The sequence below is a fragment of the Boleophthalmus pectinirostris genome, unplaced genomic scaffold, assembly GCF_026225935.1.
Source record: "Boleophthalmus pectinirostris isolate CB_2022bp ecotype Guang Dong unplaced genomic scaffold, ASM2622593v1 HiC_scaffold_7, whole genome shotgun sequence".
NCBI classification, from domain to species: Eukaryota; Metazoa; Chordata; class Actinopteri; order Gobiiformes; family Gobiidae; genus Boleophthalmus; species Boleophthalmus pectinirostris.
Window position 1 is genome coordinate 8,168,954 of NW_026571473.1, and position 19,375 is coordinate 8,188,328.

At 39.6% G+C, this 19,375-nt stretch overlaps 1 protein-coding gene across 1 annotated transcript in view; it reads right to left on the bottom strand.

The window, feature by feature from the left end:
* The window catches only part of hmcn1 (hemicentin 1), a 113,264-nt gene that overhangs the window by 9,709 nt on the left and 84,180 nt on the right, over positions 1-19,375 (bottom strand). The window contains exons 54-92 of the mRNA XM_055164762.1: positions 18,943-19,128; positions 18,268-18,381; positions 17,965-18,152; positions 17,778-17,874; positions 16,930-17,091; positions 16,732-16,845; positions 16,443-16,645; positions 15,946-16,027; positions 15,735-15,866; positions 15,104-15,253; positions 14,165-14,324; positions 13,946-14,070; positions 13,319-13,502; positions 13,073-13,170; positions 12,331-12,630; positions 11,599-11,795; positions 11,430-11,511; positions 10,128-10,264; positions 9,913-10,054; positions 9,386-9,530; positions 9,184-9,311; positions 8,644-8,800; positions 8,406-8,527; positions 8,170-8,334; positions 7,842-7,949; positions 7,599-7,736; positions 7,183-7,317; positions 6,332-6,601; positions 5,700-5,890; positions 5,044-5,257; positions 4,640-4,774; positions 4,246-4,436; positions 4,067-4,148; positions 3,544-3,813; positions 2,986-3,156; positions 2,156-2,326; positions 1,223-1,393; positions 614-784; positions 182-352 (exon numbers count right to left, since the gene is read on the bottom strand). Coding sequence (XP_055020737.1) covers positions 182-352; positions 614-784; positions 1,223-1,393; positions 2,156-2,326; positions 2,986-3,156; positions 3,544-3,813; positions 4,067-4,148; positions 4,246-4,436; positions 4,640-4,774; positions 5,044-5,257; positions 5,700-5,890; positions 6,332-6,601; positions 7,183-7,317; positions 7,599-7,736; positions 7,842-7,949; positions 8,170-8,334; positions 8,406-8,527; positions 8,644-8,800; positions 9,184-9,311; positions 9,386-9,530; positions 9,913-10,054; positions 10,128-10,264; positions 11,430-11,511; positions 11,599-11,795; positions 12,331-12,630; positions 13,073-13,170; positions 13,319-13,502; positions 13,946-14,070; positions 14,165-14,324; positions 15,104-15,253; positions 15,735-15,866; positions 15,946-16,027; positions 16,443-16,645; positions 16,732-16,845; positions 16,930-17,091; positions 17,778-17,874; positions 17,965-18,152; positions 18,268-18,381; positions 18,943-19,128 — 6,159 coding nt within the window. The remainder of the gene's footprint in view (positions 1-181; positions 353-613; positions 785-1,222; positions 1,394-2,155; positions 2,327-2,985; positions 3,157-3,543; positions 3,814-4,066; positions 4,149-4,245; positions 4,437-4,639; positions 4,775-5,043; positions 5,258-5,699; positions 5,891-6,331; positions 6,602-7,182; positions 7,318-7,598; positions 7,737-7,841; positions 7,950-8,169; positions 8,335-8,405; positions 8,528-8,643; positions 8,801-9,183; positions 9,312-9,385; positions 9,531-9,912; positions 10,055-10,127; positions 10,265-11,429; positions 11,512-11,598; positions 11,796-12,330; positions 12,631-13,072; positions 13,171-13,318; positions 13,503-13,945; positions 14,071-14,164; positions 14,325-15,103; positions 15,254-15,734; positions 15,867-15,945; positions 16,028-16,442; positions 16,646-16,731; positions 16,846-16,929; positions 17,092-17,777; positions 17,875-17,964; positions 18,153-18,267; positions 18,382-18,942; positions 19,129-19,375) is intronic.

Sequence of the window (19,375 nt, forward strand, 5' to 3'; positions counted from 1 at the left end):
CAGATGATATAGATCATGTGTTCATCAATCTACCCAGCACCCCCTGGTATGTGGAGTAAATGAGTAATGACTATAGTGTACATTTTTTGAGAGGTTTTGTCCAGCCAGTAAACCATACTGGTTAAGTGTGATGCATTACTATTATTTTTGTATTATTACAGTAAGATAGATAAATCCTCACCAGGGCAGTTTTCTGTGTTGCACTTGTGTATCTGTGAGTCTGCTCCTGCACAGGCTCGTCCTCCATTAGAGGGTCTTGGGTTGTCACATGTCCTGTACCTCCTCATCTGACCTCCGTTACACGACCGACTGCAGCTGCCCCATGAGCTCCACAAACCCCAGTTACCATTCACTGTTAGACAGGGTAAAGGTTAGAGAGGTTCGATACAAATTCATAAACATGTTTATTATTGAGCTATGTGAGTATAAGTACTTTTTACACATTTTGTTAATTCAAACAAACAAACTTGATTTTACCCAAAAACATGAAAAACAGAACTATTTAATTTTAAATGGTTTGCAGTGGTCCAAATTCTGAGCATCCTATTATTCTCAGCGATTAGTTTATAAGCACTTGCACAGCCCTGTGTACACAACAGTTAACCTTTCTCACCGGGGCATGGGTCATTGTTGCAGAAGTCGATTTGTACATCACTTCCTTCACATTGGCGTCCGCCATGCAGAGGGGCAGGGCTTGCACAGAGGCGTGTCCTTTGCCTGGTCCCGCCACCACAGGAAACACTGCACGCCGCCCAGTTTACCCATGAAGACCACTTTCCATCCACTGACAAAAACAGTTAATGTTATTAACGCCTTTTGTATTTTTTATTCCAAAAGACTGAGTTCACGTAATTTTTTCACAAATTTGATATCATATTTTCTGATAGACGCCAGGGGCGTTTATAACTCTATGAGAAATTCACTGTTTTAAAGAAATATCAACACACAAACTCCATAAATGTTAGGGCTTGGTTCTAAAAACTTGCCATTCTTCTAATTCTGTGTTGCATTCACTCTTGCACACACTACAACTAGATTTACATTGAACTGGGACTAAACCGGGACTAGAAATCACACACATCACATACACCCAGTATTTACAGCAATATTAATCATAAATCAGGTAAAAACATGCAGATTCGTGACTAACATTTTTTAAACTATTAATGTTTTGCTGTTTCCCCAAATGACTAAATACAGATCGACTAGACCAAGCACTCACCAGGACAGGGCCTCTCCTTGCACACCTGAGTCTGTGTGTCACTGCCTTCACACTGGGGTCCGTCAAAAGCAGGAGGGGGATTATTACACAGTTTCACTCTGGACTGCATCCCTTTACCACAGGTCTCACTGCACGGGCTCCAGGCAAGCCAGGGACCCCAGTTACCTGCCACTGTAAAGTACCAATCATCAAAGTTACAATTATCAAATCCATCAGTCAAACTTTATTTATTTATCTACAACACACAAGGTTATGCAAAACAACAATAAAACTAGGTGGACTATTTAAGTTTTCTGGAGGACAATGGTCTACTACTTGTTCCTCCATGGAGGATTTTTGCCCAATGGAATATTCCAGGGCAAGTAATAACATTTTTAAAGGTTTAGGTTGATTAGACAAAGTAAAATGCAGTTACTAGGGGCATAAATACTGATGCAGATTAAAACTGTGAAAATCATCAGTAGGGGGTAAGACTAAGTCATATAATTCACTCTAGTATATTGATGAATGTTTTTAATTGTAATTAATGTTGCATGTTCATGCAACATACTTTTCATCCAACTTTTGGACAATTTACATGTCCATGCAGTTACTCTTACAATAATGCTAACTTGAGTAATTTCTGGGACCACAAATTTGTACTTGTACTTACTACCATGTTAAGTTTTTTTTACTTATTTTTTCAGGAGTAAACTTTTTGCTATGCTACCCACCAATAAATGCCTTACATCTAATACAGCAAAATACAAAAATGTAAAACTTTATGGTTGAAACAGTCACATAAGTATTTGCGAAGGCTGCATTCACGTGTTCTCATTTGGTTGTCAATGTAGATTTTAGGTTTAATCCTGTCTAGTCATGATTTAATGTGAAAGTGTGAATGCGGCCTGAATTCATACTGCATAATGTGTCTGATGTATGCCTTTTGTTTACCTGGACATGGTCTCACACTGCACATCATGACCTCCACAGCTTTACCCTCACACGCTCTGCCCCCATGCTGCGCGGGAGGGTCGCTGCAGGTCCGGACCCGGGTCCTATTGCCATGACCACAAGTCCTAGAACATTCCTCCCAAACTGACCACTCAGACCAGTTACCATCCACTGCACACATTTAAAACACATGCATTGTTAGTAATGCTAGCAATATATAAAAATCTGTCATGATAATTACTATATTTGCTTAAAGGTGCACTATGGAACTTTTCTGGTAGAGGATCAAAAACCTGCCTATCTCCAAAGAGATGCTAGTCTCTGCCTGAAATGTTCCTCTATATGAGGAACTTATAAAACTTATTTATCCAATTACAGGTGTGTTATCACAAAAAAATGCTAGTAAAACATGCCTCGCCATATATCTGGATTGTGGTGCCACCTGCTTGACTCTGTGAAGATAGACAAGTTTAATGTCATACTATGGAAAATTAGACAAAGCAATAGCATCTCCACAAACACAAGCAGTTGTCTTAGCTGCATCCAAAAAAGTGAAATAGTGCACCGTTAAATTAGAAATGAACAATATTTCTTGGATCCAGTATATCACATGTACTTTTACATTAACATTTGAGCTTAATTGGCTACTAATTGTGTTATTAATTTATTCCAGCAAATATTGTATCTATATTTGTAAATTGTCATGCTTTAAAAGTTAATCAGTTGCATAAAGTGGTCTTCAAAATGAGAGTTAGTGTTATTTTCTGAAACAATATATCACTCTTCAAAATCTCTTATTGTGACATGCCTAAACATCCATCCAGACTCACCTGGACATGGTTTTCCATGGCAGCTGCGTGTCTCTGAAGCTGGCCCTGTGCAGTGGTGCCCCCCATTAGCTGGGAGTGGGTTGTTGCACTGTCTCAGTCTCTTCTGACTTCCAGCTCCACAAGACACACTACAGGGACCCCAGTCAGCCCACTCTGAGTACCCACCATGCACTGAAAGACAGTATTTATAGTGTATGTACGTATTAGTTCATTTATGTGTATGTATAGAAGAACCGATCTCGAAAGCTAAGCAAAACTGGGCCTGGTTAGTACTCAGATGGGAGACCACTGGAAATACCAGGTGGCATAGGCACTTCCCCACATCGCCCACATCTGTGGTCAGAGGGGCCGATAGCACTACAAGCCTGATGTGAGTTAGCTAGAGTTTTGGGCGTAACAGGACATTTTCATCTGCCTTTCCCTTATGAAGATGCAGTTTACTTGTACTTTTCTGTATGTATGGTATTTTTTGCACAAAATCCTAATAATATCTAGAGCTTTTGCTAGGCCTCCTTTTAGTTAATAAATTGATGTGAACAAAAGCCACAGAGTACTCACCTCGTACAGTAAGAGTGACTCTGACCAGCACAGACCCGAGCAGGTTTCTGGCCACACACTCGTACTCTGCTGTGTCCTCCTTCTGGGCACTGGTGATGCGCAGAGAGCCGTTGGTCAAACTGGAGAATCGCTCATTGCCCAAAAGTGGGCGCCCCTCTCGAGACCACTCCACCATCGGGGTGGGCTCTCCCTCCGCCTGGCAGTTCAGGACCAGTGTAGTACCAGCATCAATCACTGTATCGGAGGGCTCCACTACTATAGCTGGTGCACCTGAAAGAATCAATGACCATTAATTGTGAAAATAAAAAAGCTACACGAAAACAAAAAAATAACTTTGATATATATAAATAACTGGTGGAGGAATATTCCAGAAAAGGCAATAACATCTCCATGGAAACAGGAAGGTGGCAAACTATATTTACATAGTGCCCCTTTAAAGGCTACATAGGCCATTTAATGAGTTAAATTTGGTTGGTGTGATATATTTATTATGCATAGTCCAAATAAAATAAAAAAAACTTACTTTGCAGAGTTAATGTGACACTTCTTTCCACAACACCAGCATCATTTGTGGCCACACACATGTAATTACCAGCATCTTCAGTCTATAAAAAATAAAGACATACGGCCACAATCACGTCAAATAACACAAAATCTGTACTGTAAAAAAAAAATTGTATCAGCAACACAATTATGACATACCACTGTCCCATAGATGGCCAGAGAGCCATTGTCCAGCTGTCGGATGCGGTTGTTAATATGGATGTTGACACCGTTCTTGATCCACTGGATGGTGGGCAGAGGGTCTCCTCTCACCTCACAGTTTAAAATGGCGTTTCCCCCGAGAGGCTCAATACGGTTTGAGTGCAAGTCTCCATCAATGATTGGGGGCTCTGCAAAAAGACCAAAATTCAATGATGCTAAAACTAGTATGGAAACTAGATAAACATTTATTATCGATACTGAAAAATGTACATACATATTGGATAAAATTGGACTAGTTACAGAATGATCTTGTGGTTTAACCACAATTTTAAGTTAAAAATACATAAATAAATAAAAGTTTACAAATCTGTTGTAGTTTTTAGTAGTTTACCTTTAACATAAACAAATCCGACAGACTTCACGGAGCCCACAATGTTTTCTCCAGTGCAAGTGTAAGTGCCCGAGTCCTCTTTGGTCACTCTGTCTATGACCAACTCACTGTGGCCGTTCATGTGATCATAGTGAACTGAAACAATAAAAAACAAAAACAAAAAAAAACATTAACAGTTGTCCTTATTTGGCAGTAGTTTGAGCTCAGTTTAGTCGAGCTGTAGACTTGGTTTAGTCCTGTCGTAGTTCTAGTTTAGCCCTGTTTAATCCTGTTTTAGTTACAGATTTAGTCCCAGTTTAGTTCCAGTTTTAATGTGGTACAAACACAACCAGTGATGTAGATTTACAGCCCATAGTCCATTTTATATTTCATTTAACACAAGACAACTGTGTTATGCGAAATACCTGGGATGATGTTGTTATTGAAGGCCCAGGTGATTCGCGGTGTAGGGACGCCAGTGGCACTACAGGCCAGCAGAAGGCGCTCTCCTTTGTTGAGTGACACATCTCCAAGCAGTTCAGTGAAAACAGGATGTGTGTGGACAGAGACTGTAACAGTGTGACTGTCCTGACCCACAGCATTAGTGGCCACACAGGTGTAAGAGCCGGCATCTTCAGGCTGGAGGAAAAAGATCACCAGTAACCATCAACCTATTGTCTCTGCAATCGATCAGTAGTCCAGGTAGGGCCATAGCAAGAGAAAAAGGCATTTTGTCGATTGGAGAAAGGTTTTTTAAGAATGAATACATTTTTGCCACTCATCCAAGTAGATTTGTGATTTTTTTCTTTGCACTTGAAATCCTGTGTTCTAAATGTGAGCAGGCTTGTATCTCCAGAAAGCTTACTCTGACTTGGTGCTAAAGGGCCTCCTCCTGCTTGTTTCCATGCAAATTTTGTCTTTCAAAAATCCTCCACATCTTCAGTACGGCATAAAACTTACCGAACTCACCTCCAGAATGTTACATTATGTTACTTTAAAAAACTTTTATCCACTTGACAGAATTCTATTTTATTCACCTAAGTAATGATTGTTTGGAAACTGTAAGTCTAAATGTTCTCACTTGGGCAATGTCAATGATGAGCTCTCCTGATGGCAGGATGGTGTACTCCCCGGAGCTGTCACTCAGAGGCTCTCCGTCTCTCTCCCAGGACAGAGAGGGCTGTGGGACCCCCTCAGCCATACACACCAGCTGAGCCTGACTGTTCTCCACCACAGTCACCTCCTGCTCCCCACCGCGGATGGAAGGAGGAACTGTAGATATAAGGTTTACAATAGATACGTCTGCATAGTGCATTTTATATAAAAAATATAACAAGATTGCAAATGTTAAATTAGCGCTTTGCCTGCCACTGAAATTTCTGTCATTGCTCTGGACTAAAAGAACATAAATTAACCAGAAACTACATAAAAAACGCATTTTCATATCTATATGTTTCATAAAAAGTGCAGTTATCAAAACATTGTGTCTCAAAATGACCACTTTTGATGAAAATTACTAGTAACAAAAGAGAAAGATGAACGTAGAATGGTTTTTGAAAGTATAGGCCAGGAGATTTCCTTTGCCGAACACTTTTTCACATTTTACTATAGCACAATTGTTTTCTATGGGACCGCAAAGTCTAGAAAACATCTAGAGGATAGAGGTTTCTTTAACAAACAGGGTCGGTAGTAAAAGAGTTAATTGTGACTTACCCTGTACAGTCAGAGTCATGTCCAGGCTGGCTGTCCCTGCTGCATTTGCTGCTGTACATGTGTAGTGTCCTGTATCACTGGGCTGAACGAAGGCAATCTGCAGAGACCCAGAGCTGAGCACCCTTTGTCTAATAGAGTCTGAGAGGAGCTGCCCGTCTTTACGCCATGACACAGAGGGAGCAGGAGTGCCTTCTACTGTACACTGTAGTGTCACAGAGGAGTCCACAGGGGAGATGTAGTCCTGAGGATCTGAGCTGATCACAGGAGGCACTGTAAGACAAAATATATAACTTTTAAAGATGCACCGTGCAACTTTTCTGGTGGAGGCCTGCCTTTTCTGCCTTCAGCTTGTCTCATGGATATGTCATTGCCTTGCCTGGGATGTTACAAAGTATGGCATTATACAGATCTTGCATTTATTCAATTACAGGTGTCATTTTTTTAAAAACAACAGTAAAAACGTACATTATTACTGTGAACGGGCCTATATGTGAAGGAAGAGCTAACAAAGTATTCTGCTTTTGAAATTTATGACACATTTTCTTGCCTGGCCAGCCAATACCACACACTTTGACAATACTATACAAAAATTTATAGGTTTACACTTATATTCTGGCTCCCTGATTTCTATAGGCCGTGAGAGAAACACATGGTCAGTTTGTTTCAAAACAAACATGGCGGGTTCAGAGAAAAAAAATGCGAAAAACCGAGAAATACATTTCTGCAGAATGAATGATTGATTACATAGTTACAGTATTTATAGCAGGTAAAATAAGTTATACTGTATATAAGAAGAGACTGGCTGGTTCGGCAACACATTTCTAATACATTTAACATGTTTAACAGTTTACCTTGCACTCTGAGTTTGGTCTTGCCTAGAGCCGTGCCTGCAGTGTTTTGAGCCACACAAATGTAAGTACCAGAGTCCAGCACAGAAGACTTGGAGATTTGAAGACTCCCATTGGGCAGAACTGTGTAAACGCCACCTATTATGTTGAAAAAACAAACAAACAACATAACGAAAAATCGAGAGACAGATGGATAGATGGATAGATAGGTGGATAGATGGATAACACTGAAAATAACAGAAAAATTAAATTCACTGTACTTAGCTCCTCCCTGCAGACAGATATAAAGAAGTACCCACCAGCATTCTGACCAGAACTGAAGAAGCAGCTTGGATGAGTTGCGATCAAATAAACTTTGTTCATTTGACAGCATGAATTTCTCCTTTGCCACAGACATATTAAACAGAACTAAAACTGACCTCTTGTGGGGATGTTGATGCCCTCTTTCTGCCAGGTGATAGTAGGAGTGGGGGAGCCTGTTGCTTTGCAGGGCAGTGTCACAGGGTTGTTTAAAATCACATCCATGTCAACCGGGTGGTTCTGGATCACCGGAAATTCTGAACGGATCAACACAATAAACATGGGACACATTTCACAGAGACCTCAGTATGTGCAGTATTAGTATTATTATAATATTTTCATGATTTTTTCATGATTTTCACCTTGGACTGTGAGCCGCACATGTCGCACAGTGGAGCCTGCAGCGTTTTGAGCAGTGCACTTGTAGCGTCCAGCGTGACTGAGCTCAGCTGAATCGATCTCAATTTGACCTAAAAGAAATCGAGAAATGTGATTTAAGTGCTGTTAAATCAACCCTTTTTAAATCAAGTAAACATATTAAAGAAACAAGTATTTGTTTTCCATAAAAAAATTCTTCAGTAAGTAACACCTTATGCGGTTCAGCTGTTCATGTGATACCTATTCAGTTAATAAGGTAAAGGTTTGATGTGTGCTCTGGCGTCCACCAATGAGATGCATAATTAGACTGACCTGTGGGCAGGATGCTGTATCCTTGCCCGTCTTGGGACAGTTTTTTGCCATCTTTGCTCCAGTGGATTTTTGGCTCAGGAACCCCAGATGCAGTACAGGCTATGACCACTGGGGACAACCTTGTAACAACAAGTTCTGTGGGCTCATCAGCAATGGACGGAGGCACTAAAGAACAAAAAATAGATTTACAAATACACATTATTTACATATTTGTACCTGTCTGTTTATGCACTCACCATGGACTGTGAGGTTAATGTGTCTAGAATCTTCTCCTGCTTCATTAGAGACCACACACTCATACACAGCTGTATCCTCCACTGTGGGCGCTATGACGACCAGAGATCCAGAAGACAGCAACCTGCAACAGGCAACAGGTGTGAGACAGGGGTGTCCTTATGCACCTGATTTATTTAATAAACCTCTCAAAAGCAAACGTCTAAAAAGGAAAGAGGAAGTGAAAAAACCTGGTTCAACCTGTACATATTCTGGTTCTGGTCTGTGTTAATGAGGCGTCCGTTTTTCCTCCAGCTGACAGTGGGTTTGGGGATCCCTGTGGCCTCACAGGACAGAGTGGTCTGAATGTTCACTGTCACTGTCACGTTAGTGCGGCCCTCAGAGATAGAAGGAGGCACTGACAAATAAAAAGGATGATTAATACATACTATATAGAGCTCCAGGAGAATCCCAGCATGCACCACCAAAATCCATAACGGCAGGGGAGATGGCAGAGAATTCAATAAGAAACTAAACATGCCGGAGGTTAGATCACATTTTAACTATCAATATCAGTAAACATTATGTGTACAGTGCTTTACAATAAAGTATATTTTTCACAAATATCTCCAGAAACCCTTTTTGATAATATGAGAAGTTGGAAAGTAAATCAGATATCAAGAGGGCACAAACAGAAAGCAGTTGTTGCCATTCACTGACTCAAATACTTCCCAACCAATATGAAATTTAGTCATACTCTGTCTGTAGTAGTATATAAATCTATCTGCTGTTAGTCTTTACCATAGACTTGCAGGTCAACTCTCTTGCGTTGGGTCCCAGCTGGATTCGTTGCCATACACAAATACCGCCCTGTATCTGTGACCTGAGCCGAGTGAATATGCAGCGAGCCATCCTCTTTAAACGTGTATCTGTAAATGGCATTTTTACACATGTTAATAATACTGGAAAACATGTATAATTCAAAACAATAATCTTAACTCACCTGGGGTTGTTCCCTGATAATATTGCCCCATGTTTTCTCCAGGTTACTCGAGGTGGGGGCACACCCCCTACAATACATTCAAGCACTGCAGGCTGGCCTATATGCACCGAAACTGCTGTTGGACTCTCTTTAATCGTAGGGGCCACTATGAGACAAATCAAATCAATCAAGTCAAAGACTTAATTGTAAATCATTTTTGAAGGTTATCATTGGCTGAGAAGGGAGCCAGTGACAATAGAATGAGAGTGAAAATTTTGACACAAAATTACTTTTATAAAGGGCAGTTATAGGGCTGCAACTAACAATTATTTTAGCAGTCTATAATTTATTATTATTGATTATTTTTTCTGATTGGCAGACTAGACAAACAATTATTTGTAATGAGATATGTGATACTATATAAAATAAATACAATTATTTTAAATTGCTTAATGCAGTATATTCCCTATGCAGTAACACTATGAGGTTGACAATTTTTTTGTATAATAAATAATAAGGTAATACAACATAAAAGTGGAAGGAAATACCATTGACAGTAAGGTTGAAATTCCTTGTAGTCTTGCCAGCCACATTGCTAGCCACACACGTGTAGTGGGCTTTGTCATTTAATTCAGCCATGTTTATCTGGAGGTATCGGCCACTGGACAAAACACGGATCCGAGGAGAAGCCTGTAAAACATATGGAACACATTAGACAATTCACCTATTAGCATGCCAGCTGTGTGTTAGCTTGAGCTCTGACCTTCAGTGGTTGTCCATCTTTGAGCCAGCTTAGAGTTGGAGGAGGGACAGCATCAGACTTGCACTCCAGGGTAATTTGTCTGTTCAAAAGCACTGATATGTCCTGTGGAGTACTCTCCCCAATAATGTTAGGCGGGACTGTAAAGAAAAGTATATTCAAGTAGCATTACCAACTTTTCTTTTGTAAATGGGGAAAGTCCCCCACCCAATAAAGTATATCATAAAAATAAATGCAAATCAGACCACTGTGCTTTGTTCTCAGCTAGGATCAAGTAAAACACAGTTAAATGTGTACTATATAACTTTTCTAGCTGAAGGTACTCCTCCTTTGTGTCCCCATGGAGATATCTGTATTTTGCCTTGAATGTTCAACCATATGACATTAAACTGGTCTATGTTGCATTTATTTAGTTTCAAGTGTTAGTATTTTAAAAAATCTGTAAGTTGGCCTGGTGGTGTCATCTGTCTGTCTCCATGGAGATAAATTAAATGCCTTACTGTGAAAGATTCAAGTAAAGGAATAGCATATAATGGAAACAAGCAGGTTCAGGACTCTTGGCTGCACTGGAAAACTTACCAAATCTTTAAATATCTACTTCCTTCTTTCATGGTTTGAAAATCATGTACCCTAGCTTTAAAAGTGCATTGCATAACTTTTCTGGTAGAGGATTCCTCACCTGCTTGTTTCTATGGATATGTCAGGAATGTTCCACAATATGATATTAAATACCTGTACCTTACATTTATTCAATTACAGGTGGTTTTATAGCTCAAAAATACCTAGAAAAAAACAGGCATTCCGACTGTTAGTGGAGTCGCCTCTCCACAGATCTGACCAGTAACTTGGTCTGGTTTGGTCTCCATGAAGATAGAAAGGTTTAATACCATACTGTGAAACATTCCATGGAGAAAAGCATTTGATGGACCCTCCACCAGAAAAGTTACACCATGCATCTTTAAGTGTAACCTTGTGGCCATACTGGCTTGTCAAAGCCTGATCCCATCAGATCTCAGAAGCTGAGCAGGGCTGGGCCTGGGTAGTACTTGGGAAGAGGCAAGACACTTCACCCACATTGCCTAGTATGAAAGTGGTGAGTGCGTGAGTGATGGTGGTGGTCGGAGGGGCTGACGGCGCAGATTGGCAGCCTTGCTTCAGTCAGTCTGCCCCAGGGCAGCTGTGGCTACAGTAGTAGCGTACCACCACTGAATGTTGAGTGAAAGAATAATGAACTGTAAAGCGCTTTGGGTATCTTGAAAGGTGCTATATAAATGCACTGATTAATCAATTAATTAATTAACCTACCATGCACACGAACCAGAAACTCTTTGTCGTCATCTCCAGCTGGACTGCTGGCCAAGCAGCTGTATCGACCAGTGTCCTCCAGCTAAAGCATGTGAAAATACCAGATAAAATTATCTTACATCAACATAACCAGTGTATATGGAAGCCTGTTTCAAAAACGGTGCCAAACCTGAGCTGTAGCCACACGCAGTACCTCTCCTCCACTCAAGAGGCGCAGGCTGTCTGTTTGAGGGAGTGGGCGGCCGTCTTTGAGCCAGGTTAAAGATGGAGGTGGGATACCAGAGACGTTACAGTGAAGCTCCAGAACATTATTGACCACCACAGACACCTCATCCTGCACCCCTGAGCCAGCGATGTGTGGAGGCTCTGATGGATCAATACAGGAACAAAATCTTCAATATTTCTATTACAGTAGTTGTCTAGAATAGTGTTATCATAATAGTAAAATATATTCAAACTCATTAACAAATCTGACACTAAAGAAAATGGTACCAGATTCTGATAAAATAACTTTTCCATGTGGTCATGCACTTCATTCAATATAGAACTAAATCATCCTCAGGAAAAGTCAGATTTGGTATTTTTTCATAACTGATACAAACGACAACTATTTTTGAGACTAGTTCTAGTATCAATTAGCACTGAAGTATCCATTTTGTTTGATAACCCTAGTTTGGAGAAGTGAAATTGACAATGGTTTAGAACAATTTCCTTCTTGTTTATAGGTGCCAATTTGAGTACTTTTCACCATTCCAAGGATATACATTTGTCTTGAAAAGTTAAATGGTCAGTTTTCATCACACCCATGAATAAATGCTAAAATGTAATTATCCGGATAACATGCCATATCACACCATTACTGAGCAAGAAAACACATTTGCAATCACATTTATAAACTTACCCAGTACTTTGAGGTTGAAATGGCGGCTAGCTTGTCCTGCAGTGTTGTTAGCTACACATGTGTATCTTCCTGTGTTATTCACTGTGACTTTCGAGATCTGTACAGTGGTGTTCAGGTTCAAGAGAAGCACCTGTCCCTCTGACCGGTGCGCCTGTCTGTCAGATTGGAGCACCTGTCCGTCTTTAAACCAGGTCATGACAGGAGCAGGAGTCCCATCAGCCACACACACCAGAGCGGCTGTGTTTCCCCTTACAACGGTCAGGTCCTCTATGGTACCTGCTCCATCCAGACCCGGGGGGACTAAAGAAGAAAAAAGATACAAAATGCATAAAGCTTTCTCTTTCTGTATCTGTTTTTACAATCAAATTTAGAGCTGTTATATTTTAATTAAGTGTGGTCCTTAACGTACAACTTATCCTGCCTATATCGTATTTAAGGTTAATGTACACTTAATTGTCTACATAGAAAATGTATCATCCTGCATTTGACCCATCCTTCAGTCCCACTGGGGCAAACTGTCAGGAGCAGTAGGTGCCACAGTACATTGCACAGGAACCCATCTTGCTAGCTTTGCTTAAAACTATATCATCTGGAAGATTCAGTGTGCATGGTTTAGATAGATGGGGAAAACTGGAGTTCCCATCCGAACATGGAACCTGTCCACAGAAATCCCCCAAGAGTCTAAACCCAGAATACCCAGTAAGATGAGAGTACTCAAAATATTACTCATATTTATACTTACCATGTACTTGTAGGTTATAATGTTTATTGTCCACTCCTGCTCTGTTTGATGCCACACATGTGTAGGTTCCTCCATCTGACACTTGAGTGCGTGTTATTCTGAAAGAGGGAAATAAAGAATTGTCAAATCTGTATTTGAGTACTACTTTGACAGTTAATATCAACAGGATAGCATGTGAATAATCCTGTGTAATACTAGTTCTGTGAAATCGCTTTGCCCGTATTTGAGCCCTGTCCCCTAACCTACCTGAGCACCTGTCCAGCGGAGAGCAGCCTGATGTGGGAGGAGACTGGCAGAGGGAGGCCATTTCGGAGCCAGTTCAGCTGAGGAGGAGGAGACCCAGAGGCAACGCACTCAATGTTAACAGAACTGTCCAAAACTGTGACCACCTCCTCTGCTCCCTCTCTGCTCTTATCAATGGTGGGAGGCACTGGAGAATATATAAAAATACATATTAAAGGCACTGTACCTGCTTTTACTGTCTTCAAAGTGTGAAAAACAGAACTAGTTCATTTTAAACAGTTTGCAGTGTTCCAAAGTTATTCCTCCCTTACCTTATGCATTCGGAGCATCCCAATTACTAGGATGAGTTTATAAGTTCTTTTAACTACTTTCAGAGACCAGAGTTTCAGCCATCACAGTAAAGCTAACAACAACTAGCGTGCTAATGTGCAGTTCCTGATTATCGGATAAGAACACGCTTTGTAATTAGACTGCATGCAGTCTTGCACCTTTGTTATAGCACTTTACAAAAAAACTATGCAGTGTTTGATGCTCAAAATGATCACACAGTGGACATGTTTTGACCTCATGAGATTATACAATATATCTGTACACAAATTTCAAGAAAAAAAATCAGCCAATACTACATACCATACACATTGAGGTTAAATATTCTGTCTTCTTCTCCTGCAGAGTTGGTGGCCACACATGTGTATTTTCCACTATCTGCGGTGTCAGCTCCATCCAAAGTCAGTATCCTCCCATCTGGACTGATACTAATAAAAAACATAATGTGTTTTGGATCAGTGCGTCTCATTGAAAGATATTGCATTCCTGGCTATAACAGTTATTTTTCGCCTTTTATTTTACCTTAGTGAATAATTTGGAGAGCTGTTAATGACTTCTCCATCCTTCAGCCATTGGACAGTGGGAGTTGGGTTTCCCTGCACTTCACACTCCAGCTGGATGCTTTCATTGAACAAAACTCCCATCTCAGTCGGCATCTCTGACCCTGTGATGCTCGGAGGAACTGATAAAACAGCTCTGTTAATATAATGTATAATAATAATAGTAGTAATAGTTAGGGATGCACCAATACAACACTGGTATCGTATAACAGTGCCGATATTGAACATGTTAAGTGGATTGGATATCGGTTTCAAGATATCTCTTAAACCAATATTCAACTTTGGTCTATAAACTGTTGTAATAAGAACAACATTTCATAATATTAAAGTTTTCTTTCTTTCAAAATGGTTCTGAAGTTGCTTAAAAATGATAAACAGATATCTTTATGCCTTGTCCTGTCATCATCACATTATTTGTGCACTGTTTTTCCTTACGACCTCTTGCATATAGGTGAGATAGATTTTTATTACTTTATTTCTATATTTTATTTTTATTTGTACGTATATATTTATTTATGTCTTATCTGACACCAGTCTCGTTCTATTTTTGCAACTTATTATTTTTTAAAATGTATTATTATTACCATTTATCTTTTGTTATTAAAATATATTGTGATGTGTGAGCTACTATGTCCAGGTAATTTCCCTTGTGGATCAAGAAGGTTCATCTAAGTCTAAGTCTAAGTCTAAGTAACAGTTACGACACTCACTTGGATAATTTTTACCATATTCTCTTTGTGTGAAATATGAAATGTATAATATTTTAGGTCCTTGAAATCTAAGTTTTGGAACAGAAAAAGCTAGATCAGTGCATCCCTTGTAATAGTAATAATATATGACACAAAGTTTTATAGTACTGAGGTGACTGGGCATTTAGATTGGGCAATTAATTTGCCAATACCTTGTATGGTGAGGTGGTAGCTTTTGTGAGCTTTTCCTTCCACATTCGAGGCCACACAGGTGTAAGTGCCACTGTCAGAAACTTGAGACCGAGCGATTTGAAGCTTGCTGCCTCCAGAGAAAATGTGCATCTCCAAAGACTCAGAGTTCTCTAAACAAGAATTCATAATTATCATATTATACATATAATGTATATAATGCAGTTCACAGTATAAATATTGTTATTCCTTAAAGATGCACTATGTTTTCTTGAGGGGGAGTCCACCACCTGCTTCTCCCCATAGCAATATTATTTTTTTTGCCTGCAATGTTCCACAGTATGACATTAAACTCACCTAGCTTGAATTCATTTTACAACAGGTGTTATATTGCTTAAAAAAACATACTTTCTTACTGTGAGCAGGGTCACCTCTCCACAAATCTGACCCGTAACTTGGCCTAATGGCGTCACCACAGAGTTAAATGCCATACAGGGTAATATTCTGTTTAATGAATCATGTGGTTTATGTAACAGGATGGAAATTAACTTGGCTACAATCTTGCATATTTACAAGTATCTCATCTCCATGGAGACAAGCAGGTGGAGGACCCTCTACAGAATGAACCTTTAACATAAAGGCTCATACACTCACCAATAGGGAGTCCGTTCTTGAGCCAGGTGAGGCTGGGAGGAGGGATCCCTGAAGCATCACAGGCAAAAGTGACCGGGTTACTGATGGTTTCCACAAATGTCTCCTCTGATGGACCATCAATACTTGGAGGAACTGGGTGATAGAAAAAAAATATTGTAAGGTTACTAACTATAACTAACATCCAAACTTATGTAAGACAAAAATTCTGTACCATAAATATTTAGGTGAAAGTTCTTGTCCACTTGACCTGCCACGTTAGTAGCCTTGCACACATATTGTCCGGTATCAGAGACCTAAGAGAAGAAGTAGAACATAGCACAGTTTATGTTAATGTGGTTATGTTTCAGTATTATATTTAAAGGGGCACTATGTAACTTTTCTGGAGAGGTGTAAGGCACCTGCTTGTCACTATGAAGATAGTATTACTTTGCATGGAAAAATCCACAGTATTATTACACAGATCAGTTAAATTACAGGTGTTTCTACTGCAAAAAAAGAAGAAAAATAAACTTGCATTGCAAAAAAACCATGCATTTCTACTGTAAGTGGGCTTGCGTCTCCAAAGATCTGACTTGTAACTACTAGTTAGATAAGTTCAGTGCCATATCAGTAAAATCAATAACATCGCAATATGAAGACAAGGAGATAACAGACCCTCCAACAGGAAAGGTACGTAGTGTACCTTTAAACTATTATCAAACTACTCACCTCGGAGCTTTTGATCTGCAGTCTCTGTCCATTGGCAAGGATCTGCACGTTGGCTGTTTCAGTGACAACTCTTCCGTTCTTGTACCATGTGACCGTGGGAGGGGGGACGGCGTTAGACTCACACTCCAGAGTCACTGCTTTGCCCAGGAGCACATTCACCACAACAGGAGACCCCCTACTGCTGTCACGAATACTGGGAGGGACTGCAGTAAGGGATATTTTATTTCGATGGTTAAATATATGTTTCTACTTGAATTAAAGCTAAACATTAAATGAAGCAGTAACTAACCATAAACTGTGAGGTGAATGACTTTTTGAGCTTCTCCTGCTGCATTTATTGCCACACATTTATATTTTCCACCATCTGAAACTTTTGCTTTGAGAATCTGCAGCGTACGGCCACCTGTTCATAAAAGGAAAATGCAATACTTAAGACATTAAACTAATAGGTATATCAGTGTCAGCGTGTAACCAGATATTTTGATACCTGGCATAATGAGTGCATTGCTGTTGGCCTGGACTGGGCCTTTTTCATTTAACCAGCTCAGAGCAGGAGGAGGGATGCCCGTTGCTTCACACGACAAAGACACAAAGTTGTTCACTACGACTGTGACACTCTCTGGATTCACTCCAATGAAAGAGGGAGGGACTGAAAGAACCCAAACAATATTCATTACAATCAAACTTTTTATACAAGGAATAAAAATATGATGTACACAAATAACTGTGATGTCCGATACAATATTCAATACATTTTTAAAGGGGCAGGTGAAGGTGAAGATAGGTAGGGTTTGAAACCTTTCTTTCTCCATGGAGATACTTTTTATTTTGGCTGGAATGTTCCACAAAATGTGAAGTAGTATTTATAGTTAATACAAAATAAGTTTATGTCATATTAAAAGATATGACTTTCAGAATACTGCTAGGTCTAAAGTAGGTCTAAACCAGATCTAAACCAGGACTATTCTAGTCTAATTCTAATCTAGCGAAGACCAGGTAAACAAATGACTATATCATTGCTACAGTAGTTCCAACCAAGAAATTACCCATAGAAGGAAGAAAACAGGGATACAACTGACTCTAAATTTGGCAAACACAAAAACACAATAACTGAGTGCCACCCAAAGGAGCTTTCATGTCACCAGTGTTAAACATACCACGTACCACAGAACTTGAGGAACATTCCAGGCAAAATGATAATAGTTTCATGAGACAAGCAGGTGACAGTCACAGACTCTCCACCAGAAAAGCAAAGGTGCAGTGCACTTTTATAACTAGTTCCTAACCTACATAAAAAAGGATACGGTGCATCATGACACACACAATGCAACATACCGTGAACATTGAGGTTAAAGGATTTTTCTGCACTTCCTGCAACATTTTCAGCCACACACACATAACGCCCTGTATCAGCAACTTGGGCACTCAACACCTAAGCACAACAACAAAGTATTTATTCACAAAAATAAACAAATTACAGATCAGATATTGAATATATATCCATATATATACTCATGCTTACCTGAAGAATGCGCCCGTTTGACAGTATGCGATGTGTGGCCTCGGCTCTGATTGGCTGGCCATCCTTGTACCATGTGATATTGGGGGCGGGGCTTCCATCCACCTGACAATTGAGTTTAGTTGTTTTATTGACCAATACAGTGACCTCATCGGGCATGTCTGAGTCTGAGTCACGAATAGTTGGAGGTACTAAAAGAAAAAAGATTACATATAACCAATTAGTTAAGCTGTTTAGCATTATGTGCAATATAGTGGTATTTCATTGTCCCAAAGTCTATTTAAAAACTGTATTGGAGATACTGACATAAAACCCTGATGTCATATTGAATAGAGTCTTCTCCTGCTTCATTCACGGCAACACAGCTGTATCTGCCTGAGTCCTCTAGCTGTGCTCTGGGGATCTGCAGCACTCGACCACCTGGAAAGACAAGAGGGCACTGTACTTATGTGGTAGTATTAGTCATGATAGTAGTAGAAGCATTAGTAGTAGTGATGGTAGTGGTAATAGTAGTTAGAGCTTCTCAATATATTGGAATAAAATCAAAATCACAATTTGAGTAGCCAGTTATCAAATTGCAAAGGCTGGAATAATTTAAATAGAATGTCCTCTACATTCGCAAAAAAAACTAAGTAAATTTATAGAAAAATCTGTTGTTTAGACATCTACAATTGTTTATCAGTTCATATTATAATCTTCTCTTTAATACTCCTAGACTTGTTTACAATGTGCACTTTGAACAAAATTGTACTTTTTAAACAGATATCACAAATCAAATCACAATCACAATAAAAATCATTACAAAATCATGTTGCCTTACTAGTAGTTATAGTAGTCATAGTAGGGATTGTAGTAGCAGTAGTAGGGGCAGAAGCAGTAGTTGTTGTTGTAGTAGTGATAGTGATAGTAATAGAAGTAATAGTAAGTAAGTAGTAGTACGTTCAGTATTATTTTTTCCTGCATTATCTTTGCATTTCTCACCTGGCAGGATCAACACTTTGCTGTTGGAGTGGAGCAGGCGTCCATCTTTGTACCAGGTCAGAGTGGGAGGGGGGACAGCGTTGGTCTCACAGTACAATGATATTGGATTATTAAGGATTACGTCACGAACATCTCCGTCGATACCAGGGAGAGAGGTCGTGTCTCCATTGTTGAAATTAGGTGGAACTGAAATAGACAAGATTTGAGCCAGCATTTAACAAACTGGATTTTTTTAAAAATAAATGCCATATATAATTCACAACTCTTCTATGGTGCATTCATTTCTTTTTAATACAAAATTTTAATTTAAAGATCCACTGACTTTGTAACTTTTCAAGAAGGGGGGTTATCCACCAGCATGTATCCATAGAGATTCTATTGGTTTGCCAAGGATATTCCACAGTATGGCATTGAACATAGTCATCTCAATATA